At 67.0% G+C, this 20720-nt stretch overlaps 1 protein-coding gene across 7 annotated transcripts in view; it reads right to left on the bottom strand.

Annotated features, from left to right (window-relative positions):
* Positions 1–1589: 1589 nt before the first annotated feature.
* The window catches only part of MTA1 (metastasis associated 1), a 35198-nt gene continuing 16067 nt past the window's right edge, over positions 1590–20720 (bottom strand). Inside the window, exons 3-22 of one of the 7 annotated variants that reach the window (XM_058740507.1) lie at positions 19015–19108; positions 15305–15355; positions 15076–15202; positions 14945–15008; positions 13544–13661; positions 10803–10905; positions 9929–10028; positions 9429–9617; positions 8304–8378; positions 8157–8215; positions 7727–7842; positions 7349–7500; positions 7067–7256; positions 6834–6923; positions 5693–5845; positions 5531–5566; positions 3827–3838; positions 2909–2940; positions 2404–2555; positions 1590–2222 (exon numbers count right to left, since the gene is read on the bottom strand). In XM_058740507.1, coding sequence (XP_058596490.1) covers positions 2072–2222; positions 2404–2555; positions 2909–2940; positions 3827–3838; positions 5531–5566; positions 5693–5845; positions 6834–6923; positions 7067–7256; positions 7349–7500; positions 7727–7842; positions 8157–8215; positions 8304–8378; positions 9429–9617; positions 9929–10028; positions 10803–10905; positions 13544–13661; positions 14945–15008; positions 15076–15202; positions 15305–15355; positions 19015–19108 — 2064 coding nt within the window. In that variant the 3' untranslated portion in view covers positions 1590–2071. Of the gene's footprint in view, positions 2223–2403; positions 2556–2908; positions 2941–3826; positions 3839–5530; positions 5567–5692; positions 5846–6833; positions 6924–7066; positions 7257–7348; positions 7501–7726; positions 7843–8156; positions 8216–8303; positions 8379–9428; positions 9618–9928; positions 10029–10802; positions 10906–13543; positions 13662–14944; positions 15009–15075; positions 15203–15304; positions 15356–19014; positions 19109–20720 lie in introns of those variants that run through there. The other 6 variants (XM_058740508.1, XM_058740510.1, XM_058740509.1 and 3 more) reach the window with 6 other exon arrangements.

Raw genomic sequence — 20720 nt, 5'->3', positions numbered from 1 at the left:
TGTGACGGGGTTATTCTGGATCGATGGACACTGAACAGCAGTGTCCACCTCTGAGACCACAGAAGGCTACAGATGGGGGCAGGGACCGGGCAGTGGGATGGATGAGGACAGCGGGTGTCCAGGAAAGCAGCTAGCCAGCCAGGCGTGAGCGCAGGTCCCTCCCCCGGGGCCACAGTGGCACGGTGTCCTGGCGACGTTGGCAAATAGCACCCGGGGGACATCTTGGCTCTGCTGTGGGGACCCCGGGGCTGGGCTCGGTGGTAGGTGGCAGGAAGCCCGGGAAGGACAGGGGGCTTGGAGGTGTGCAGGCCGGGGCCCCCATGGGGACGACTCCTGCTCGCCTGAAATGCCCCCTCCCCCCCCCTCCCCCCCCCCCCCCCCCCCCCCCGTCTGAGGAGGAGGGAAGGGGGCCTCAGGAAGCTCTCTGCCCCTTCCTCAGACCCCCAGGTTGGGAAGAGGCTCCCAGGAAGCTCAGTTTTGTCAGCTTGGCGCCCGCCAGAAATGCCACACCTCAGTCTCGGAGCGGGCAGGGCAGGGGCGCCAGGCCGCGGATTGAAGTGGCTGGGTGGGGCCACTTCTTCGACACCCCGGCCTGTCACCTTACGGGGCCCCATCACGGGCTCGAGGTGGGCAGCCAGGACTCCCTTATCTGTCTCCCGCGGGGGAGCACAAGCAGTTTCTATTTGAATTCCTGGCTGAGATGTGCACCCTGTCACAGCAGGGCTGGGAGAGCAGGAGGCGGGGCTCCGGGAGGAAGGAGGTGGGAGCCCCGCCCTGGGAGGGCCCAACTCACCCTTCTCCGGGCCAGCTGGGGTGGCAGAGAGGTGTTCCCCCCCCCCCCCCCCCCCCGCCCCAGACCCCTCTCCTCAGTGGTTAGACGGCTTGCACCTGTCTTGCTGGCCTGCAAAGGTGGGTGCCAAGGAACGGCCAGAGGTAGAATTTCTGAAAACAACGTACTTGCTGAAATCTGAGCAAATTCTCACTCTGGAAAACTCCACACCTGCTGGGGGCTGACCCTGCAGGTCTGGGCAGAAATCCTCAGACAGCTGGGGCAGGGCTCTGCCAGGAGAGGGCGGTGGGCTGGCCTGACCCAGCCGTGCTGGCTTGCCCTGCTGGGAGGGGAGCCATTCGGCCACGGGAGCCAGGCACCTGCCAGTCTGGGTCCAAGGCCAGGTCCAGGCCACTCCCTGCCTCAGCCAGACATGGTTGTGGCAGGAGGGGAGGTGGGCGGGGGGGGGGGGGCGGGGGGGGGTCTCAGCTCCTCCATGGGAAACAGGGGGTCACTGGGCCAGGCCCTGCAGGAGACAGGTGTGGGGGTAGAGGTGAGGGAAGGACAAAACCCCAGCCCAGCCTGGAGGCCAGGAAGGCCAGGGGTCACATGCTGCTCACTGGGGCTTTTTCTCAAGGGTCCTCCTGCCTATGGACGGTATCTCTGGCCTTGAGGTACCCACCTGCCTGGCACACTGCCAGGCCACCCTTGACCCAACCCTGGTAAGTGAGCTCTGCCCTGGGGTGCTGGGGGGGACAGGACAGCCCCAAGGCTCAAGGCAAGGAGAGGGACAGGGGACAAAAGACACGAGAAGGGCCAGTTGGTTTTTTCTTTTTATAACTTTTTTTTTCTTTGTTTTTTTTTAATATGAAAATTACTTGAAAAGACCAGGGGCCAACCCCACCAGGCAGCTCGGCGGCCGCTGGCCATGCCGATCCTAACATTCCAGATGTAAGTTTACAGAGCTTAAGTTCATCTACAAAAAAAGTAATAAAAATAAAATTTAAAATGGCACCTTCAACAGAACACAACAAAACTTGCGGCCGCACGCGAGGCCCACAGGGTGGTGCGGGCTCCCGGGCGGCTCCTCAGCTCCGCTCCGGCCAAAAAGTAAACACAAAGCTAAAAACGACTCCCGGGCTTTCTGGGAGTAAGTGAAAGGGCACTTGCCCCCGAGGCGCCCGGAGGAGCAGTTTCTCTGCAGGGGAGGGGGCGGGAGGGGAGCACTACCAAAACCGGGCAGGGGTGGGCGGGCGGGGGTGCGGGCTGTGGTCGGAGTGGCCTCGCCGGGCAGCGGGGCACCTAGTCCTCGATGACGATGGGCTCGTCATTGACAGGGGCCGGTGGGGGCGGCCGCAGGGGCAGGGCCTGGCTCTGGCGCAGGGCGATGGGCTTGTAGGGCCTACGGGCGGCACGCTTGGTCTCCGAGGACGATAGCAGCTTGCGGATCTTCCTGTGAACGCAGCGACACCAGCAGGTGACCAGGGAGCGGAGGCCCCCTGCCCCCCTAGCCTCCAGGGAGGCCCCCCTGGATGCCCCACTCCGCCACCCTTGGGGAGGCAACCCGGCCCCCTCCCAGCCTCAGGGAGGTCCCCTGGACCCCCCCACGCTGCCAGCCTCGGGGAGGCCTGCACCTGGTTTCCTCGGTGGCCATGTAGAACACATCGTCAGGAGCATCGATCCAGTTCATCCTCCGCCGCTTGACAGGGGGCAGGGAGCCCCCCCGGATCAGGCGCACTTTGGTGGGGTAGGACTTCCCATTGAGCAGGAGGTTCCGGCTTGGTCCCTGTGGCAAGGGGAGGCCTGAGGACGACGCCCTGGGGGCCTCCACGCTGCACCGCGAAACCCCCAAGGCAGCAGTCCCAGCAGGAGGCATGTAGGCCTGGCCCTCTGGGCAGGCAGGGGACCCACTGAGGGCCAGGGGCACCCTGGAGCCGGCCCCCTCCCGGTCCCGCTGAGCCTCCCTGATGCTCCTGACACAGGGCCTGACAGGGCCACCCAGGCCTCCCCGCCACCAGCCCAGGGAGCCGTGCGCGGACACACGTTGTGCTTGCGCACTGGGGCGGGGGGTCCTGCCAGGGCGGGGACGGGGGCGGGGGCAGGGGCAGGGGTCCCGCTGGGGCCCGGCCTTGCTCTTACCATGTGCCTGGTCTGCCCGTGGTTCGCCAGACCTGACAACGGGGAGAAGAGAACGTGAGCCCCCTCAGCCAAAGGGCGGGAAACCTGGGGCCACGTCCTCCCATGGTCCCAGCCTAGCCCAAGCATCCCCCACACGATCCCACAGCTCTTGGGGGCTCTGAGGGCCACCTCTGGCCCAGCCAGTGAGGGCGGCACTGGCTTGGGCTCTAGGCGGAAGGCCAGGAGTCTCGGTTCTGACGGCACAGTCCCTGACACGCGGGCTGCCTGCCCTGGATGGGGCCAAGACGGTGGGAGCCTGGTTTACACGGCAGCCAGGCAACGCCTAGCACGGCGATAAACACAGCGGCACCAGGACCCCCTCTCCAAGGCGGCCTCTCCTCGGGCCCCACTGGGCTTCTTCCCCAGGGGCTCCAAGCATCCCTCGCCGACCCTGGGGCTAGCTGCCCTGGAGGAGCAGATGGGAGCTTCTAGCAGTGGCCAGGACACAGGCGCTTCCACCCCACGGGCTGAGGGTCTGGGGCTGCAGGCCTCGGCCCGTGACTTGGAGAAGTCACCGTCTTAGGTCACGGTCCCCCAGACCCCTGCCACGGGCACGCGAGGCTCCCGACTCGCGAATGCATGCCGGTGAAGACCTGGGCAGAGAAGCCGGGTGAGCCCAGGCCTGCCACTGTCTCCCCTGCTCCACCCGTGCCAGTGAGCGTGCACACGGACGTGAGCGTGCCCGTGTGTGAGCGAGTCCTGCCAGAGGCCCCCCAGAACCAGCTCTTCCCAGATATGCTTCTTGGCCAAGGTCCATTTCCCGAGCGGCTGCCCGGCCCGCCCCCCTGCAAGCCCCCTCCTCGCTGGGGGGGCCCTAGGCAGGGCAGAGGGAGGGGCTCCGGCACGTGGCCTGCAGCCCCGAGACCCAGCACTACTTACCCAGGTAAGTGCCTATCAGAGCGATGGGTGCAGAGGGAAGAGAACACACGGTTAGCGTTAGTTAGACAATGAGCGTGTGCGCTGCCGGGGGCCGCGGGCGGTGGGTGCAGAGCGCATGTGCCTGGTGGGCTGGGTTAGTGAGTTAAGGCCCCAAGGGCACCCGAGTCCAGGCCCTGGCCCAGAGCTCAGCTCACGCCTGCCCAACAGTCTGGCAATGCCCCTGGGCCTAGGCTGCCCGGTGGTGCCTCAGGTGGCCAGCCTGTGGTCTCCTGGGCAGGGGGCACCCCCGACCACACCACCACATGCTAAGACTGAGGGAGACACAGAAGCACACCGATTTGGATAAACCGATAGAAGTAATTAACTTTATCCACCCTGCTCGCGAAGCGCTTTTTAAAAAGGAAGCCCCAAAGACGCCCGCTGACTTCTGTGGAATGAGCTCATTCACGGGGTATCTAGCAGCGAGCAAGCCGGCCAGCCCCCACTGCGGAGACGAGCACGGGGTGGGGGCTGGCCGCCGAGAGAAGGGTGGGCGGGCCAGGAGTGACGGCAGGGGCACCGGGGACCCAGGGCAGGCCACAGGGAGTGCAAGGGCAGGAGCTGGCACCAGAGCCACCGGCTGACCCCACAGGACGCGCCTGCCGGGGCTCCTGACGCGGCCGAGAGGCAAGGACAAGGCCGGGCTGGATGGGCGCCGCCTGCTGCCACCCACAGCTCCCCATGCCTGGCCCAGCACCCCGAGAAGAGCTCGTCGGTCCTGAGCCTGTGCGAGGGCTCCGGGCATGACCACGCTTGCCGGCCCACAGTGTGGAGTGCCCACGCCGAGACCCCAATCCTCCCAAGATCGCCCCTCCTGGCCCCCCTCTGCCTCCCTCCCACACGGATCCTGCTGAGGGCCAACCCTCCAGGGCCCAGCGGCCCCTCCCTGCCACCGTGGCCACCCCTCTCCTAGCACCTTCTTTGGGAGCAGCCGAAGAGACGGTGGGTGCCCCCTGCCCAGCTAAGGGAGCAAAGCAAGGCCCCGAGTCACTGGGGGAGCGACCACAGACGGGCCCGGACAACCCAGGGGCCTGCTCCCCCAGGCACCGCCAACCTGGGTGCTTGTGGTGGCAGGGTCTCAAATCACCTGCCCCTCCCGCCCCGCACCCCCCCCTCCGCCGACCTCAGTCCCCTTCCCCTGGGTGTCCCACCCCACTCGGAGAGCGTGTCGCTGCCTCGGCTCTGGGACCCCTTCCCTTGGGGGCACCTCCCTGTGCCGTGCGGACCACGTGCAGCCCACAGCTCGGTCCTATCTGCCCCACTGGGGAGGCCAGGGTCCCAAAGCCCCCCCCACCCCCCCCCCCACCCCCAACGGGCAGGGCGCACAAGAGGGTCGTAGGCACAGCACGGGCAGCCACGCGAGCTGAGGCTGACGGCATGCGGGCGGTCACAGCGCGATGGCAGACAGTACAGGCAGGCGGCGGGGGCGCCAGGGCCACACGAGAGGACAGTCCACTGACCGGGCACCGGGCCGGGAGGGAGGGGACGGCCCACCAGCCAGAGGCCCCGGGGCGGGAGGCGGCGTCTGGGCGAGTCGGGAGGAGCACGGGGAGCGGGGTGCGGCCCAGCCCACGTGGACTGCCCCGCGGGCGTGCCCTGAGCCGCCCGCCGTGCACCATGCACGCGAGAGCACGGCAGCCGCGCCGCGGCCGCCCCGGGCCTTACCCCTACTGGGCATCAAGAGGCGCTTCTTCATGTTGCCTGCCAGCGCCCGGCGACGGGAGAGAGAGGGAGAGAGAACACGGTCAGCACGCAGGGGTGCGGCGGGGGCGGGGCCGGGCACCCCAGGGCCGGCAGGCCGCGCCGGCCGCCCCGCCGGGGACTCACCGTCCACCCCGTTGTGCTGCTCGTAGCTCCTCTTGCCCAAGATGGTGGGGGAGCCGTTGTTGATGACGGGGGCCGACTTGGCAGGGGTCAGGCCGCTGAGCACGCCGGACACGCTCTTCGCGGGGTCGGGCTTGGGGGGGCGGGGGTGGGTCTCTGTCGGGAGCAACACGGGAGGGGCCCGGTCTGCGGGCAGCGAACGCACACGGCGGCACCCCCGGCCCATCCCGGCGGAGGACGACCACAGGGCCCACCGGGGAGACACCGCCCATCCTGCACCCCTGGGCGTCCCGCAAGCAGGGCTGGGCCCCGCGGGTCACTGGGTAACTGCCAGCAGCTCGCAGGCTCCAGACACAGGCCCGTAAACAAGCAGGCCCATCAGAGGCGTCCAGGTCCAGGCCACCGGAGCTGATGGCAGAGGGCTGGCCGCTGGCCAGACGCTGAATTAACAGCCGGGGTTGGCCCAGCCAAGGACACGCCCCACTGAGGGCTGGCCACGGCAGGCTCAGGCTCATACCTGCCAAGGCCTCCCAGCCCTTCGTGGCTTTCAGGGGGGCTGAGGCCCAGCCCCAAGCCCCAGACCCTAGACATCCGATGACGCCAAATGCACTCGTGTCTACACGGAACACACTTAGCTCACGGTTCTGGAATGTCCTTCCCAGAAGGTCAGACACCTCCGTGCTGGGAGGGACTGACTCGTGACCCCGCCCCGAGCCCAGAGAGGTGGCTGGCTCTGTTCCCTCCTGCCCAAGCTCGCTGGCTGAGCCCCCAGGACAAGCCGCCTACGGCTGGCAGAGTGGGGGGCAAAGCTGAGGCAAAGGGCACTGGCCAAGGTGTTGAGGGTCCCCAGGCCACCAGAGCCCGCGCTGGGAGCTGCTGGCCAGGTGCTTCGGTTCAGCTCACCCCGCAGTGGGCCTTCCCTCAGGGACGGGCGGTGGAGAACCCCGGTGGGTGTCTGCAGGGGGCGCCTGTCCTGGGTGTGTCCAACCCAAACCCAGGACCCCCAGGCCCCTACAGGCTGTAGCAACACACAGGCAGCTCAGGGGCCTGGGCAGCGGTCGGGGGCTGTGGGAAGGCATGCCCCCTCCCCCACAGGCGGCCGCTGGCTGGCCTCGCTGGCCGTGCAGGGCTGGGGTAGGCTTACCTAGGTACCGGAGCACAGCTTCCAGAGGCTTCCGCACGGCCTGCTTCAGCACCAGTGGGCTCTGGGAGGCTTCGGGCAGCCGGGCTGTGCCTGTGTGTGGGGGCCCGGCATACGTGAGAGGGGCCCGGGGCCAGAGCTCCCAATGGGGCACCCCCAGAGCACCGGCACGCCCCTCCCGCGGGGACAGGGCACAGGGCACAGGGCTCGGGACGGAGAGGGAGGGCGCCACTCACACTCAGCCTTGATGGCCGCGCTGTTGATGGGCATGTAGGGGTGTCGGGCCGCGTGCCACGGGCGCAGGATCTCTCGGCACAGGCGCCGGGCGATGCGTGTGAGCTTGGTGGTGTGCAGGTAGAAGGCCTGTCTCGTCTTCATGGCGAACTTGGGGCTCCCGCTGCTCCGTGCTGGGATGCCATGGGGGCTCTGCGGAAGGGGGCGCGCCGCCCCGACACAGCGCCATGACCGCGGGCCGGGCGCACGGCCACGCGTGGGGGCGGGGAGGGGCGCCCACTTACCATGTTACTGCGGTTTGGTCCTGGCCTCTCTCCATCTAACCGGGTTGGCATTTTCAAGCCACCATATTTCTTCCAATATGTCCAGCAAGAGGCGCAGAGGCGACACTGCATGTTAGGGGGACCCCAAGAATACCACTGGTAAGACTGGGCGGCTACGAACAACAAAGTTGGAAATAGACGGGTCCTTAAGCAGAACCAGTGATGGCAGAGAGCATTCCACAGTGTCGCCCGCCCCCCGCCGAGCCGCCCCACCGACCCAAGACGAGGGCTTCCCCGGGCAGGGAGTGACCCCCGCCCCCCGCCCTGGCCAGGACCCCAGGACGGTGCAGGGCGCCCAGCGCTGGGGGTGGGCCCCGATGCCAGGCGGCGGGCACTTACTGTAACAGCTCTCGCAGGCTCGGCCGGCCCCAGGGCTCTGGCCTGGCGCCCCGGCCCCATTCACCACGCCTGCCTTGACGTTATTGACGCTGATCTGGTTCGGGTTTGGCTTGTTACTTAGGGTAAGGGAGAGAGGGAGGACGTCATGGGAGTGCCACGCCGCCTGTGTGCAGCTCCCCGGAAACTGAGGCTGTCAGGCACTGGCAGCCCCCGTCCACGCCCAGGGCAGGCGGTCTCTTGGCCACCAGAGCTGTGCTCAGCTCCAAGTGGAGCCCCAGGCCGGGTGGGCTCGAGTCCTGGAGCCCGTGCTTCCTGAGAGCCACTCCACACCCGCCCCAGCGGCCAAAGGGATGACAGGGGCCTGCCCGGTCTGCAGCCCCAAGGGTGGTGAGGACACGTGGACACGTGGACAGGTGGAGGGCTCACTCACTAGTTGGGAATATACACTTGCTTTAACTTGCTCTCCGCCTCCGCTGCTTTCAAGCGTTTCTGGAAACAGGAGCCACGTGTGAGGGGATGCAGGCAGGGGAGGGCAGCCCACCGGCCCCGTGTCCCCCGCGTCCCCACGGGCACCCACCTGCTGCACGTATCTGTCGGTGGTCTTCCACATGTAGTAGTACTCGATGATGCTGGTGAGCGACTTCCATGGCAGCTGCACGAGAGGGCGGGGCATGAGGCCGCAGAGGGCCCCTCCCTCCCCGGCCAGGGCCCCTCCCTACCCCCCCCCCCCCCCCGCCCCCGAGTCCCTTTCCCCTGCACACGCGGGCCTAGCGGTGCCCCTCCCAAGGACTCCAAGTTCCCAAAGCGTCAGCAACACAACTCCCAAGTTCTGTTCACACCGCTGCTTCCGGCACCAGCTTTGAACCCCAGGGGCTCCTGTCGGGCCAGCCCTTCCTGCTCTGCCTACGGAAACAGCGTCCTCTGAACACAGAGGAAGCGCGTCCGTGGCAGGGATTTAGCTACGAAACCCGTCTGTGCTGCGTCCACTCAACCTGTCACGGAGGTGGCAGCGTGGTCTCTAAGTTGGGGCCCCCGTCCTGTGGCTGCCACGTGAGCCTGGCTGGGCGTCATCTGCGGCCCCGTCTTCGAGCGGCTGCTATTTCCTGAGAGGGCCTTGCTCCCTGTATCTGGGACTCTGAGTTACTCCTGTCAGACTCTGGGCGCGTCAGGACAGCGGCTCTCCCTTCCGCTGGGCCCCTCCACCTTTGGCGGGTCCCGTCTGCCCTCCGGAGGCTTCCCAGAAGCCAGCCCACCTGTGACGCTACATCAGATACTGGCCTGCCTGTGTGTCCCAGCCCCACCTGGAGGTCCTGCCGGCGACCCACTGGGTTCGCTGGGGTGGAGGCTGATCTCCTTTTAGACGAGTGTGTGTTTTCACAGGTCATAAGGGCTGGGAGGGGTCCCCCAGGGCACGGGCCCTGCTCGGACAGTCATTCCCAGGAGGGACACCCTCCAGGGACACAATACAAAGACGCCTAAAGACAAGCTCAGCTGCTTAACAGCAGCCATCAACTCACACAAGCACAGAGGTCAGTGCCGGGAGCCCGGGGTGACGCCCAGCGTGATGCCCAGCGCCGCTGACCTTGCACCTGGCAGCAGGTGCAGCTCTTGGCCCCGCCTTCCAGGAGCCGCAAACACACGGTGGGGCTGACACACGGTGGCCCTGGGGAGTGGGGCCCCGAGCCCACCATGTGGCACTCACAAAGTCTTGCTGAATGTCCGTGAAGTCCTTCCCGTACTTCTCCAGGGCCTCCTCGAAAAGGCTGGCCTCCGAGGCGGACCATTCTTCCATCTCGTCCCTGCAGAGCACGGGCCCGCCCTGTGGCACCAGCGCCGAGATGGCCTTGGCAACGTCGTACACGCTCTTGTGCAGCGTGTCCATGGCATGGAACTGTAGCAGGACACGCGGAGGTCACCCGGGTCACGTCCCAGCTGCTGCGAGGACCCGCAGACGCCCCAGGCAGGGCTGGCCAGCCCACCCACCCGGGAAGAGATGAGGACAGTCGCAGGAGGCAGCGGGGGCACAGGAGAGATGGAGGGGGGCTCGCTCCCACGCCTAGCCCGGTGGGCTCTCCGGGAGGGCACGGGATGGATGGACTACCCCAGCCTCATGGAGCCACCGGCCGGGAGCCCGGACACAGCTGGCTCCGGCAACAACCAGACGGGGTCCTGTGCAGACGCCCCAGCATGCAGCCCCCTCACCAAGGTGATGTCCCGGGAGGCGGCCGCGGCGCTCATGTGCAGGCTGGGCTGTCGGACGGAGCTGCTGCAGTCCAGAGCTCTTGCGAAGGTGCCCACAGAGCTGGGGGGGTGGGGGCAGGGAGACACTGACCACTGGAGCCCGACGTACAGAGGGCACCCTGGCCAAACCCGGAGCACACCAAGATAAGAGGACACGGCTGGCTAGGAGGCCCCAGGTACCAGGGACAGAGCCTGCCGCTGGCCACCACTGCCTGGGGTTCCACTTCCCCAGCTCACTGCAGGGCCCTCCCTCCACAGTGAAGGCGCAGGGTCCAGAGGAGATGCATGGGAGCCTTCTGGGCACTGTGTGCCCAGGGGGCACCTGTGTCCTCACCGGGCCTCCCCTCCCGCTGGCCCAGCCCCAGGGCTCCACCAGGGGGTCTGCTGGAGCAAAGGCTGCTTCTTGGAGCACTGCCTCCCTTGTGGCTCTAAGGCCCGGGTCTTAAGGGCCATGTCCTCCCTTCTCAGCTACCTACCCCCCATCTCCAGGACAATAGCCCACAGCCCATCCAGACACAAGCCTAGCAACTCTATCCAGTCCTTCAGTCCTGGGGACCAGCCCTGTCCGTGCCTGGCCTGCAAGGCCCCGAGGTAAGCAGGCAGGTGCACGGGGCCAGCCCCTCAAAGCCAGAGCTGCCCCCAGGACCCTCAGGGCCTCCGCAGCAGCCCAGGCAGCCCCTAAGAGCAGCAGGGACGAGAAAGGCTGCCCGGACCTATCTGGAACTGGGGAAGGGGGTGTCTCCACAAAGGGCCCAGCCAGCAGGGGCAGGGGAGCCATTCAGCCCCTGTGCCTGGGGTCCAGGCAGAACCCCGACTGCCCCTGAGGCCCACTCACCGGGCCACCACCAGGAACTGGTCGATCTGCTTGTCTATGAGGGGGTTGTGGGCCTCCCACACCTTGGTCTCCAGTCGGGACTGGTCTCGGCCATCCTCCTCACCTAGGAGAAACGCGTGATAGGCTGCCAGCAGGACCCTAAGAAGAGCCCGTGGCTTGCAGCCTTTTGGAGCCAAGGGTCCTGGGGGATCAGCCTCCCGGCTGCAGGGCCACACACACCCTTGCCTCTGCTGGGACTCGGGAGGGCTCATTGAGCCCGGGGTGCAAGGCTGCAGCACACGTTCACACTGCTGTCGGCCCAAACTTCCAGGTCTGCTCAGCACACAATGGGTTTTCACCTCTGCAAACACAGAGCATCCCAGCCTGGCTCTGGAGGAGGCTGAGGAGGCGCCTGGGGGCCTGGGGAGCGCCTGTGGCCCGAAGCAACCAGGTGTGGGGACAAGGCAGAGGAGGCTTGCTTTGGGTCTAATCAAGCTCCTGATCCAGAGACGCCACGGGGCCACATGGTCCACTCAATGGCCAGGTCGGGGGACTCTGACGTGGCCTCGTCCAGTGCTGGCGTCTGCCACCCAAGGGCCCCTCACAGTACCCAAAAGGCTGCATTTCAGTTTATCCTCCATCTATGTGACCCCCTGGCCCCCTGGCCGCTCCCAACACTGCAGACTCCAGGGTCGGGGCGGCGTCCTGTGCAGACGCGAGGGCAGAGCTCCTGAACCCAGCAGGCACAGCCGCTTCGCGGGAAGTACACTCACGGAGAACAGAGCGGAAGCTGCGGGAGACGCCCGGGAACAGCTGGCGTCCCAACGTGGCCAGCCCTTGTGGGTGAACACCTCACAGCCATTCCCGTCCGGCTCCCTGGCCGAGGCCACGTCCGCAACCAGCTCAGGCCCTCAGGCTGCACACGTGTAGGAGACGCATTCGCTCCCCTTGACTGTGGCGGCAATGGGCTCCCTACCACGCGCAGGAGCCCTCGCGGGCACATCCCACGAAGTCGGTGCCCAGGGAGCCCACCGGGGAGCCTGGGTGAACAGGTGGCTGGGGCCCGCGGGCTGCTGTGAGGCACAGGCGGAGCACAGGTGGGATGTTCCTGACATTGTAGGCAGTGCCCTTCCTAGGGGGACTCCCCTTGAGATACCCCGCCCCCCCAATATCTGGGGTCCAACACTTCCCGGCCTCCACGGTCTGAGGGCCACGAGCTGCAACCGGCACCTGCTGGGTGCCACTGCGCACCCGCGTTAGACTTTAAATGTGTTAGGGGAGAGCGTGTGCCTTCATTCACTCTGTGCCCGCCTTGCCGCAGCACCCAGGAGCTGGGGGGCGGGGGTATCTCAACCCAGGCCCGGCACCGCCGGGGCAGCCCTCAACCCAGGCCCGGCACCACTCAACCCAGGCCCGGCGCCGCTCAACCCAGGCCCGGCACCGCCGGGGCAGCCCTCACGGCCTTCTCGGGCCTGCGGGTCAGGGGCCGAGGTCGTCTCCTGCCCAGCACCCGGGTCACGGCCCAGGAAACTGAGGCTGGCTGACATTCGAGCCGCCCGCTCGGGGTCCTTCTCCAGTTACCACCAGACGCGTCGCCCTCAGCTGGGCCGGGGAGGCGGGACCCGGCAACAGCCGCGGTCAGGCTACCAGCAGACAGGGGCTGCCACGGGGACACCGTCACGTGGCAAGCAGCGGAACAGTACGGGTGGGCAGGAGGTGGGGAGCGTGCGGCTCCGGGCAGCCCCCAGAAGCGGCCAAGGACCAGAGGGCGGGACATAGGGCGGAGGGCACCCGTGCGCTTCCTGGCGTAGGTCCCCGGCCGCGCGCCGCCTCACCTCCGACTGGACGCACCACCAGCCAAGGGGGAGCCAGCGTGCGAGCGCGCGTGTGTGAGCGTGTATGCACGGATGTGTGTGCACGCGTCCACACGTGTCTGTGAGCACATGCGTGTGAGCACGCGTGTGCATGCGTGTCGTACGTCACGTGGGCATGTACGTGGGGGTGGGGCGCGTATGCGCATAAAAGAAAAGAACACACGCCAGGCGAGACCAGACGTTTTTAAAAAACTAAATCGGCCTCAGAGAAACAGCCCGTTACGTCTGCAGAGAGAGGTCCTGAGAGAGCAGCAGAGAGGGAAGGAGGAGAGAAAGGGGCCCCAGGACCCCAGACCCACTGGCCCAACACACAGCTCGCTGCATACAGAGCACACACCGGTCCCGAGGAGCTCACTGAGGGCCGGGAGACCCAAGACCGCGCCTCGAGTGGGGGGCGGGTGGGACACAGGACCGAGGCCGGGCTGGCGCCACAGGAGGAGCTCAAGTGAGGAAGACCCCCAAGGAGATCATCACGGCCTACGGGCCCTGGGGTTAGCTGTCAGTCCGGTAGGGGCACCTGCGAGGAGGGGTGGGGCCGGGGAGGCCCACGGGGTGGTTCCCCAGTGGATGGCGGCCACGGGCGGCCCATTAGACTCAAGGGGCGCAGAGTACGCAGGGCTGCGTGGGCTCCACGCCCGTGAGCCCCGGCCACCAGCACCCTAGCCGCCCACAGCTGCTCCTCAGCCGTAGCCAGACCTCCTGCCGAGACAGGACGCACAGCCCCTCCGGTCGCTGCGGGGCGCACGGAGTCCCGGAGGGCGCTGCCCACCGGCAGAGGCAAGGCGAGCCAATTCATCCAACCAAGTTTTTTGGAAACAAAGCTCCAAGAGCCGCGCAAAGGAAACGCAGCTGGTGCGCGGACGCCCTGCTGGCGGCCCAGAGCCCTACCTTCCTTCAGCAGGTCAGTGATGTCCGCCTGGTACCGGTTCCCCACGCGGATCTCTCCCTTATCTGCCAGCAGGGTCTTCTGCTGGGGGTCGTAGACTAGAGAATAGAAGAAGAAATCCTGAAAAACAGCACACAAGACCGCGTCAGCAGGGCGCCAGAGAGGCCTCACCTGGAGCCCGCCGCCGCGGGGCCGTGAGGAAGCGGGAACACAGCACCCCACGCCGCACAGGCTGGCAGGCCGTGGCCAGGGAGCGTCCGGCCCAGTTCACGTGCAGCCGTCACCGTGGATGCACCACGGGGCCACAGAAGGTTCTGGACTCCGTGCCTAGGGCCGTGCTTCTCAGGAACCGCGCCGAGCCGCTTTGCTCATTTCCAGCGAGTTCAGAGGCCCGACCGGCCCACCCTCGGGGCTCGCCCTGCGGTGTTCCGGTGACCCTCTGCTGCCCTAGGCCCCCAACTCTGTTGGGCCCCCTGTAGCCACCCTGCCTGCTCCACTTCCCTGAGGCCTGAGGGGCCGTGTGCAGACAGGGCTCGCTCCCGCCGCGGCTCAGCGGCCAGTCCTCACGCTTTTGAGGACAACGCGCTCCCCAGGCAGGCGAGGGGACACCGGCAAAGGGCCAGGCCCCCGCCCCGGGGACACACGCGGGCCACAGCCCACAGCAGATCATCCTGTGAGACTGCCACCACGGCTCCCTCCGGACGGCTCTCACCCGCCACCGGCTCCTGGCTCACTCAGCAGGACCGACCTGGGGCTGGCTTGTCCCCTGGCTGGTGGCTCCCTGCCCGCTCGGCAGGATTGACCCGGGGACTTGTCCCCCCCCGGTGGCTTCCCTGACTCCCGGCGAGGAGCCTGAGAGCGGCCGCACCACCGTCCCCACGTCTGCACCCCGTCCCCCAGCCACCGCAGACCTCAGCTCCCCAAAGAGCCGGGCTCTGCATGGTGGGAAGGGACCAGGGCTGAGAACGAGCGGGTCGCCTCGGGCCAGCCCCCTCACCTGCCCCAACCTGTCCTTCTCATAGCGTCCCAGCCCCTCCAGACCCCTTCTCCACGTCCTCAGTGCCGGCTCTGCCCAGGCCATGCAGCTCCCCAGGGACAAACCCGTTGTCTGGGAACATTTTCACCTGTCACAACTTGGGGGTGGCATCAGTGGGGACCATCCCACAAGCGCATGAGGTCCCCATGCGTGTCTGTGGGACCAGGAGGCGGTCCCACGGCCCCAACTCCTGGCAACACTGACGATGCTGATATTACAGACTCAGGAACCCTTCCGTGGCCTGGCCGCCTTGGCTCCGGCTCGGCCCAGGGACGGTGTGAGCGGGTGGCCTGCAGGGGCACACACCCCTGGCTGAGCCCCTGCGGGGTGGCTGCGGGCTGGCAGGGGGCGGGGCGGCCAGCCTCACCTCCCGCTCCAGGTAGGACTTGAGCGACTCTGTCTCGTTGAGCAGGGTGACGCTGCATTTCCCTCTGCAAGAGAAGGGCAGGCGTCAGAGGGGCAGGGTGGACCCCGGGCACCCGCCGGGCCGCTGGGTACCTGATGTGAGTGGCCGGCAGTGACTCCAGCTGCCGCGAGAGGAACAGCTCGCGGTGCCGCAGCTGGTGCTTGAGCTTCTCAGGCAGGTCTGCCGTTTCGGGGTTCTCCACCTCCTCCTCCGTCTCCCCTGAGGGGGCGAGGGTTTCCCATGAGGTCGCCGCCCCAGGGCCCCCAGCCTGGCACCCGCCCAGCCGGCTCGTGAGGACCCTCCCGCACAGGCAGCTCTCACCTTCCTCGCCGCTGTCGGCCCCCGGTCCGGTTCTATAGCAGACTGACAGAGCTACGTGGCAGACAGACAGACAGACAGACAGACAGACAGACGGTACCCAGACGGCAGGTTAGCAACAGAGCACTGCTGGCCCACCCGGCCACCCATGGCCCGGGGCAGCCCCAGGTCAGGTTGGCAGTGCACCTGCTGTTCCCAGAGTGCTGACCCAGGCGCCCTCAGCCACCCCTCCGGAGCTGGCACATTGGTGCCCACAGGAAGCACACAGTACCAGGGATCAGGGGACCTTGGAGACACGGTGGAAGTCTGGGGCGGTGCGGGGGACGAGGGGGCCAGGGCAGGGACACGCAGAGGTTGGCCACCCCACAGGGGCTGCTGCACTTGGGCAACATCTGGGAACCCCATTCTCCATCCTGGGCCCTCCCTCCGCCTCCGCCCCCGCCCCCCCACCCGCTACAGCCCTCTGCTGCCCCCCTGTGGTGACTGCAGGGAGTCCCCAGCCCCCCCCTCCCCCCCCCAGCCCCCGCCCGGCTCAGACAGAGGCCCCGGGCTAGGGACACCAGGGGAGGTGGTCCTGTGTTTGCTCCAGGCGTGTGGGCCACCAGAGTCCGAGTGTCCACCACTGGCTTTGTCTTCCCCTGCCTGCCCTGCCCACTCCTGCAGACCCACAGGCACAATGCACCCCCAGCCGGGGGACATTGCCATTGTCCAGACACCCGCCAACCAGCCCACCTTATGCTCACGGCAGTCCTGTGATGGCACCGTGGGCCCAGGCAGCATGGCTAGGAACAGGGCCAGAGACCATCATCCTGGGACCCTCCCCACAGTGGCTGGGAGACCCCCACCCATCATGGCCACCATCAGCAGTGGCAAGGAGGGGCCCCAGGAGTGGCCACGGCTTGGGCCACATCAGCACCTGAGGAGACGGGGAGAGAGCGAGCTTCCCACAGCCCCTGTGCTCCAAGCCTTCCTTCGCGCCTGGTGGACCCCTGGGTGTGGGTGGCACTGGGGCACTTGGTCTCGAGGAACCCAGGGGGTCAAGGTGGGGGAAGGCAGCCTGTGGTGCAGAAAACCCTGCTCTGGGATCCAGTGCGTCCTGGTCCCGGGCCGCGTCGGGGGCCGGCCCTCCCAGGCACAGGCAGGCCCTGCACTCCCACCGCACCCCTGGGGCTGACACACACCCCGTGAGCCCCTGCAGCCTACTCTATCACCTGTGCCTGCCGTTCTCCCAGGGCAACCGGGTGCTGTCTCAGGACAGCCCTGTGCGTGCGGGCGTGTGCGTGTGTGTGAGCGTGTGTGCACGCGCAAGTCTCAGGGCAGGGGGCCGCGGCCACGTCCGCTATGGGCTGAGGAGGTTGTTGTGGTTCCCCACAAGGGGCAAGGGCTGAACAAAAGGTGGCTGGGAGACCTCAGGAAGGGCTTCACTGCTGCGGGGATGCCCACATGGCCTGGGACACCTGGCCCATGCTGGGGGCTGGACGCCCTGGCAGTGGTGGGCAGGGCTTCTGTCTCAGGCACCCAGACCCAGAAGAGACCCTAGCAGCTGACTGGCCATGTGGGCCAGGGGCCTGCCTGACCAAGCAGCGGGCCCCCTGGGTGTCTCCCTTTCACCAGAAGGGTCCCCGGGAAACCCCAGAGTATCCTCACACCCTCCCCTCGATGCTGGGCTGGGGCCTGGGCAGAAGGGTGGATCAGCCTCACCCTGGCCACAGCGAGCTCACGGAGGGACACACGAGCAGAGACAGCCCCATGCAACACGGTTCCCGGGAACACCACTGCAAGACAGAGCGGCCAGCACAAAGCACGGGGCTTCCCAGAAAGTACCACAGGGCCCTGCCCTGACAAGGCCATGCCACCGGCCTCACTGGGCCCTGTCACACATGACATGCACCCCGGGACAGCGCTCTGGGGAGCCGCGGAGGCCACTGCCCTCCCAGAAGCTCCAACATGGTCGTCCTGGCAACAGCGCCCCCCAGGTCCTTCCTAGAGCCCTCTTGGCCACGAGCTGACCTCTGGGGGGCCTGGCAGCAGGAGAGCCCGGCCCTGAGGCCACGGTGTGCCACCACGTACTGAGGGGGTGAGGACTGCGGTCGCTCTGGGCGAGGCAGCGGACACGGGGGAAGAGATCCTCGAGCATCAACACCGCAAGTCAACAGTAACTCCACCCAACCTGGGCCACAGACACCGGGGTCTGGCCAGCCCACCCCTCAAAGTCCCTCCCACCCTGCGGCATGGAACAGAGACCACCCTTGCTGATGTCTGTAGGGCCAGCAACCTAACAGACCAATCCTCCAGACTGTGGGCCTGAGACCCTCGGCTCTCTGCCCCGACACCCACAGCCAGGAGGGCAGGGGTGGTGGGTGCAGGCTTTGGGGCTGAAGATCGAGAACGTATGCTTCCCGGGGGCGCTTCATCGTCCACAATTAGACACAGAGCCACCTGTGTCACAAGAAGGCCACCGGTTATAGGACATGCACCGAAGCCTGGACCCGCGGCCTCCCCATGACCACAGACGTCCCCTCGGTGGACATCTCCTGGGAGGCCAGGCGAGGCGAGGCCAGCACAGAACAGGCTGCACTGATCCTGGCAAGGGTGCGGCCCCCCCATGCCAGACCTCACTGCTTCTCTCCTCGCCCCTGAAGCCTTGGGAGACCCAGTCCTGGAGCACCCTCTGACCCCTCCAGGACCCACGGAGGAGGCCGACCTGGCCTGGGCGTCCTGCCTCTCACAGCACCGTGCTGGGGACACAGGCAGAGGGGGTCCCTGGCCTGAATGCTGCCCTGACCTGGAGCCTGACCAGGAAGTCGTGACTCCCCCGTGTCTGGACCTCCACCCAGAGGAACCAGGGTTGATCGGCGAGGGGGGGGCACAGGGGAGGCCTTCACCCATGCAGGAACGATACCCGGTAAATTCCCTAAGAACGGTTCCTGTCCCCTGGCTGGATGGCCCTGTAGGCAAGCACCTGGGAGCCAGGGTCAGTCACAGTCACAACCACTGGTGTGCCCCCCCCCCCCCCCATCCCAGGAGGGAGAGTCTGGGACCCCTCCCCTCGCTGCCTGGTGGGAGGGGCCGTGCAGGACCCGGGGCTGGAGGTGCACACGGGCAGCCGCACCCCCACGTACGTGAGAGCAGATGCAGGCCGGGCCCCAGTGGATGCCTGTTTTCCATCAGGAGCCTTGGCCACCGATGGGGAGGGAGACCTCAGGGCTCCTGCCAGGCTGCTGGGAGCCCCCCCAACATTAGTGACTCCAAGACTCAGGCTTGAACTACAAATAGAGAGACTCTGGTTCTAAAAGCACTTTCCAGACACCAGTGTAAACCTCCTGGCCAAGTGGAAAGGAGTGAGGTGTAGCGGGACCAGCAGAGTCCTCGCCCCTGCCCCCTGCAGCCCCCTCCCACCTGGCCTCCCTGAAACATCCCAGGACGGCTCGATCATATCAGGAAAAGTCCTGCAGCAAGCACACAGCAGGCCCACCTTTCAGAGAAGGGGACCCCGGGGGACGAGCACAGAGACCCATGAGCCCAGAGCCCAGGTTACAGCTACAGGACAGGTGGCCTCACCAGCCCAGGACCCCACGAGCCGACCCAGGGAGGGGCGGGGGAGGTGGGGGCCAGCCCAGGGGGACGCAGGAGGGGAAGGCGGGGGCTGGGCCCCGGGGGAGGGGGCGGGGAAGGTGGGCCCCCGCGCCCTGCAGGAAAAGGCCCAGACTCACTGGCGTGCTTGTCAGCCAGGGCGATGAGGGTGCTGGAGATGTCCCGCCTCCGGTAGAAGCACACCACCTTGGCCTCCACGTTCCCGTTGGCGGTCTGGAACAGCAGGGCAGGGTCTGAGGACTACCCCCCTCCCCCCGCCCCCCACCAACTGACAGCCCCCAGCAGGGCCGACTCTCACATGGGACCCTGAGTGTGACCAGGAACAGACCCATCACAGGAGGGGCCGTGCCCGGGAAGATACGGGGCAGTGACGCCTCCAGCCGGCCTGTGCCCCTCCCCTCCAGGTCTGTCTCCCCCCACCCCCCTCCCTGTGCCCCTCCCCTCCAGGTCTGTCTCCCCCCACCCCCCCTCCCTGTGCCCCTCCCTTCCAGATCTGTCTTGTCTCCCCCCACTCCCCTCCCTGTGCCCCTCCCCTCCAGGTCTGTCTCCCCCCACCCCCCCTCCCTGTGCCCCTCCCCTCCAGGTCTGTCTCCCCCCACATCCCCCTCCCTGTGCCCCTCCCCTCCAGGTCTGTCTCCCCCCACATCCCCCTCCCTGTGCCCCTCCCCTCCAGATCTGTCTCCCCCCACCCCCCTCCCTGTGCCCCTCCCCTCCAGGTCTGTCTTCCCCCACATCCCCCTCCCTGTGCCCCTCCCCTCCAGATCTGTCTCCCCCCACATCCCCCTCCCTGTGCCCCTCCCCTCCAGACCTGTCTCCCCCCACATCCCCCTCCCTGTGCCCCTCCCCTCCAGATCTGTCTCCCCCCACCCCCCTCCCTGTGCCCCTCCCCTCCAGATCTGTCTCCCCCCCCCATCCACCTCCCTGTGCCCCTCCCCTCCAGACCTGTCTCCCCTGCCAATCCCCTCCCTGTGCCCCTTCCCTCCAGGTCTGTCTTCCCTCTCTCCCCACTGTGCTGTCTCCAGGACACAGGTGGACCCCAGCCCACCAGCCGGGGCTCACTTCTGCTGGTCTCCGTGTCCCTCCCCCAGGCCTTGCTTGCTCAGGGCCAGCAACTGGTGGACATTCGGCCAAAGGCGGCTGTGCCTCGGCTCCTGGAACACCCTGCCTTTCCAGCACCCCTCTGGGTGTGACCAAGGCCAGCTGACCACTGACCCCGGTGCCAGGGAGCAGCCCCCAAGGGGCTGGGAGCAGCCGATGCGTGCCCTGGGGACGATGCCGCCATCCCAGGGCTCAAAGACGCCTTCAAGGGCTTTCAAAGACTTTGACCAACACGGGAAGAGAGCAAGACGCTGAGGGAGTCTCCTGGGTTAGGGTTAGGAACAGACCCTTCCTCAACTAACGGGAGCTTCCAGAACCTTCAATGACACCAGGCTCATGACCACCACTCCAACCTTCCCAGGGTGCAGCGTTCTAGCGTTTACATCCTTAAACGAAGTCGTCTCTAGGTCGAGTGTGGACCGTCCGGCTCATTCCACGGAGCCAACAGCCTCTTAGGAAGTCTGGTGATGTGTCACACACTGAGCCCCGGGCACTCCCCGAGGCTAGGAGACCACCCTCCGCCTAGAAGAACCGACCACCTTCCAGGAAAGCAGGGTAGCCGCGGCGAACGCTCCCTGGAGCCCGCGGACGCCCTGGTGTCCAGTGCGCGCCGCATGCCCCACGGCAGTCACGCCCTCGTAAACGGCTTCAGTGCTGGGAGACGCTTAAAGCTGCCTCGGCCACGGGGCCGGCCCACGTGGAACAGTGTCTCCTAGAAATGGTTCCC

Source organism: Neofelis nebulosa, chromosome 7 (assembly GCF_028018385.1).
Source record: "Neofelis nebulosa isolate mNeoNeb1 chromosome 7, mNeoNeb1.pri, whole genome shotgun sequence".
NCBI lineage: Eukaryota > Metazoa > Chordata > Mammalia > Carnivora > Felidae > Neofelis > Neofelis nebulosa.
Note: the sequence above shows the minus strand (reverse complement) of the source record. Positions and strands in the feature narration are given on the sequence as shown.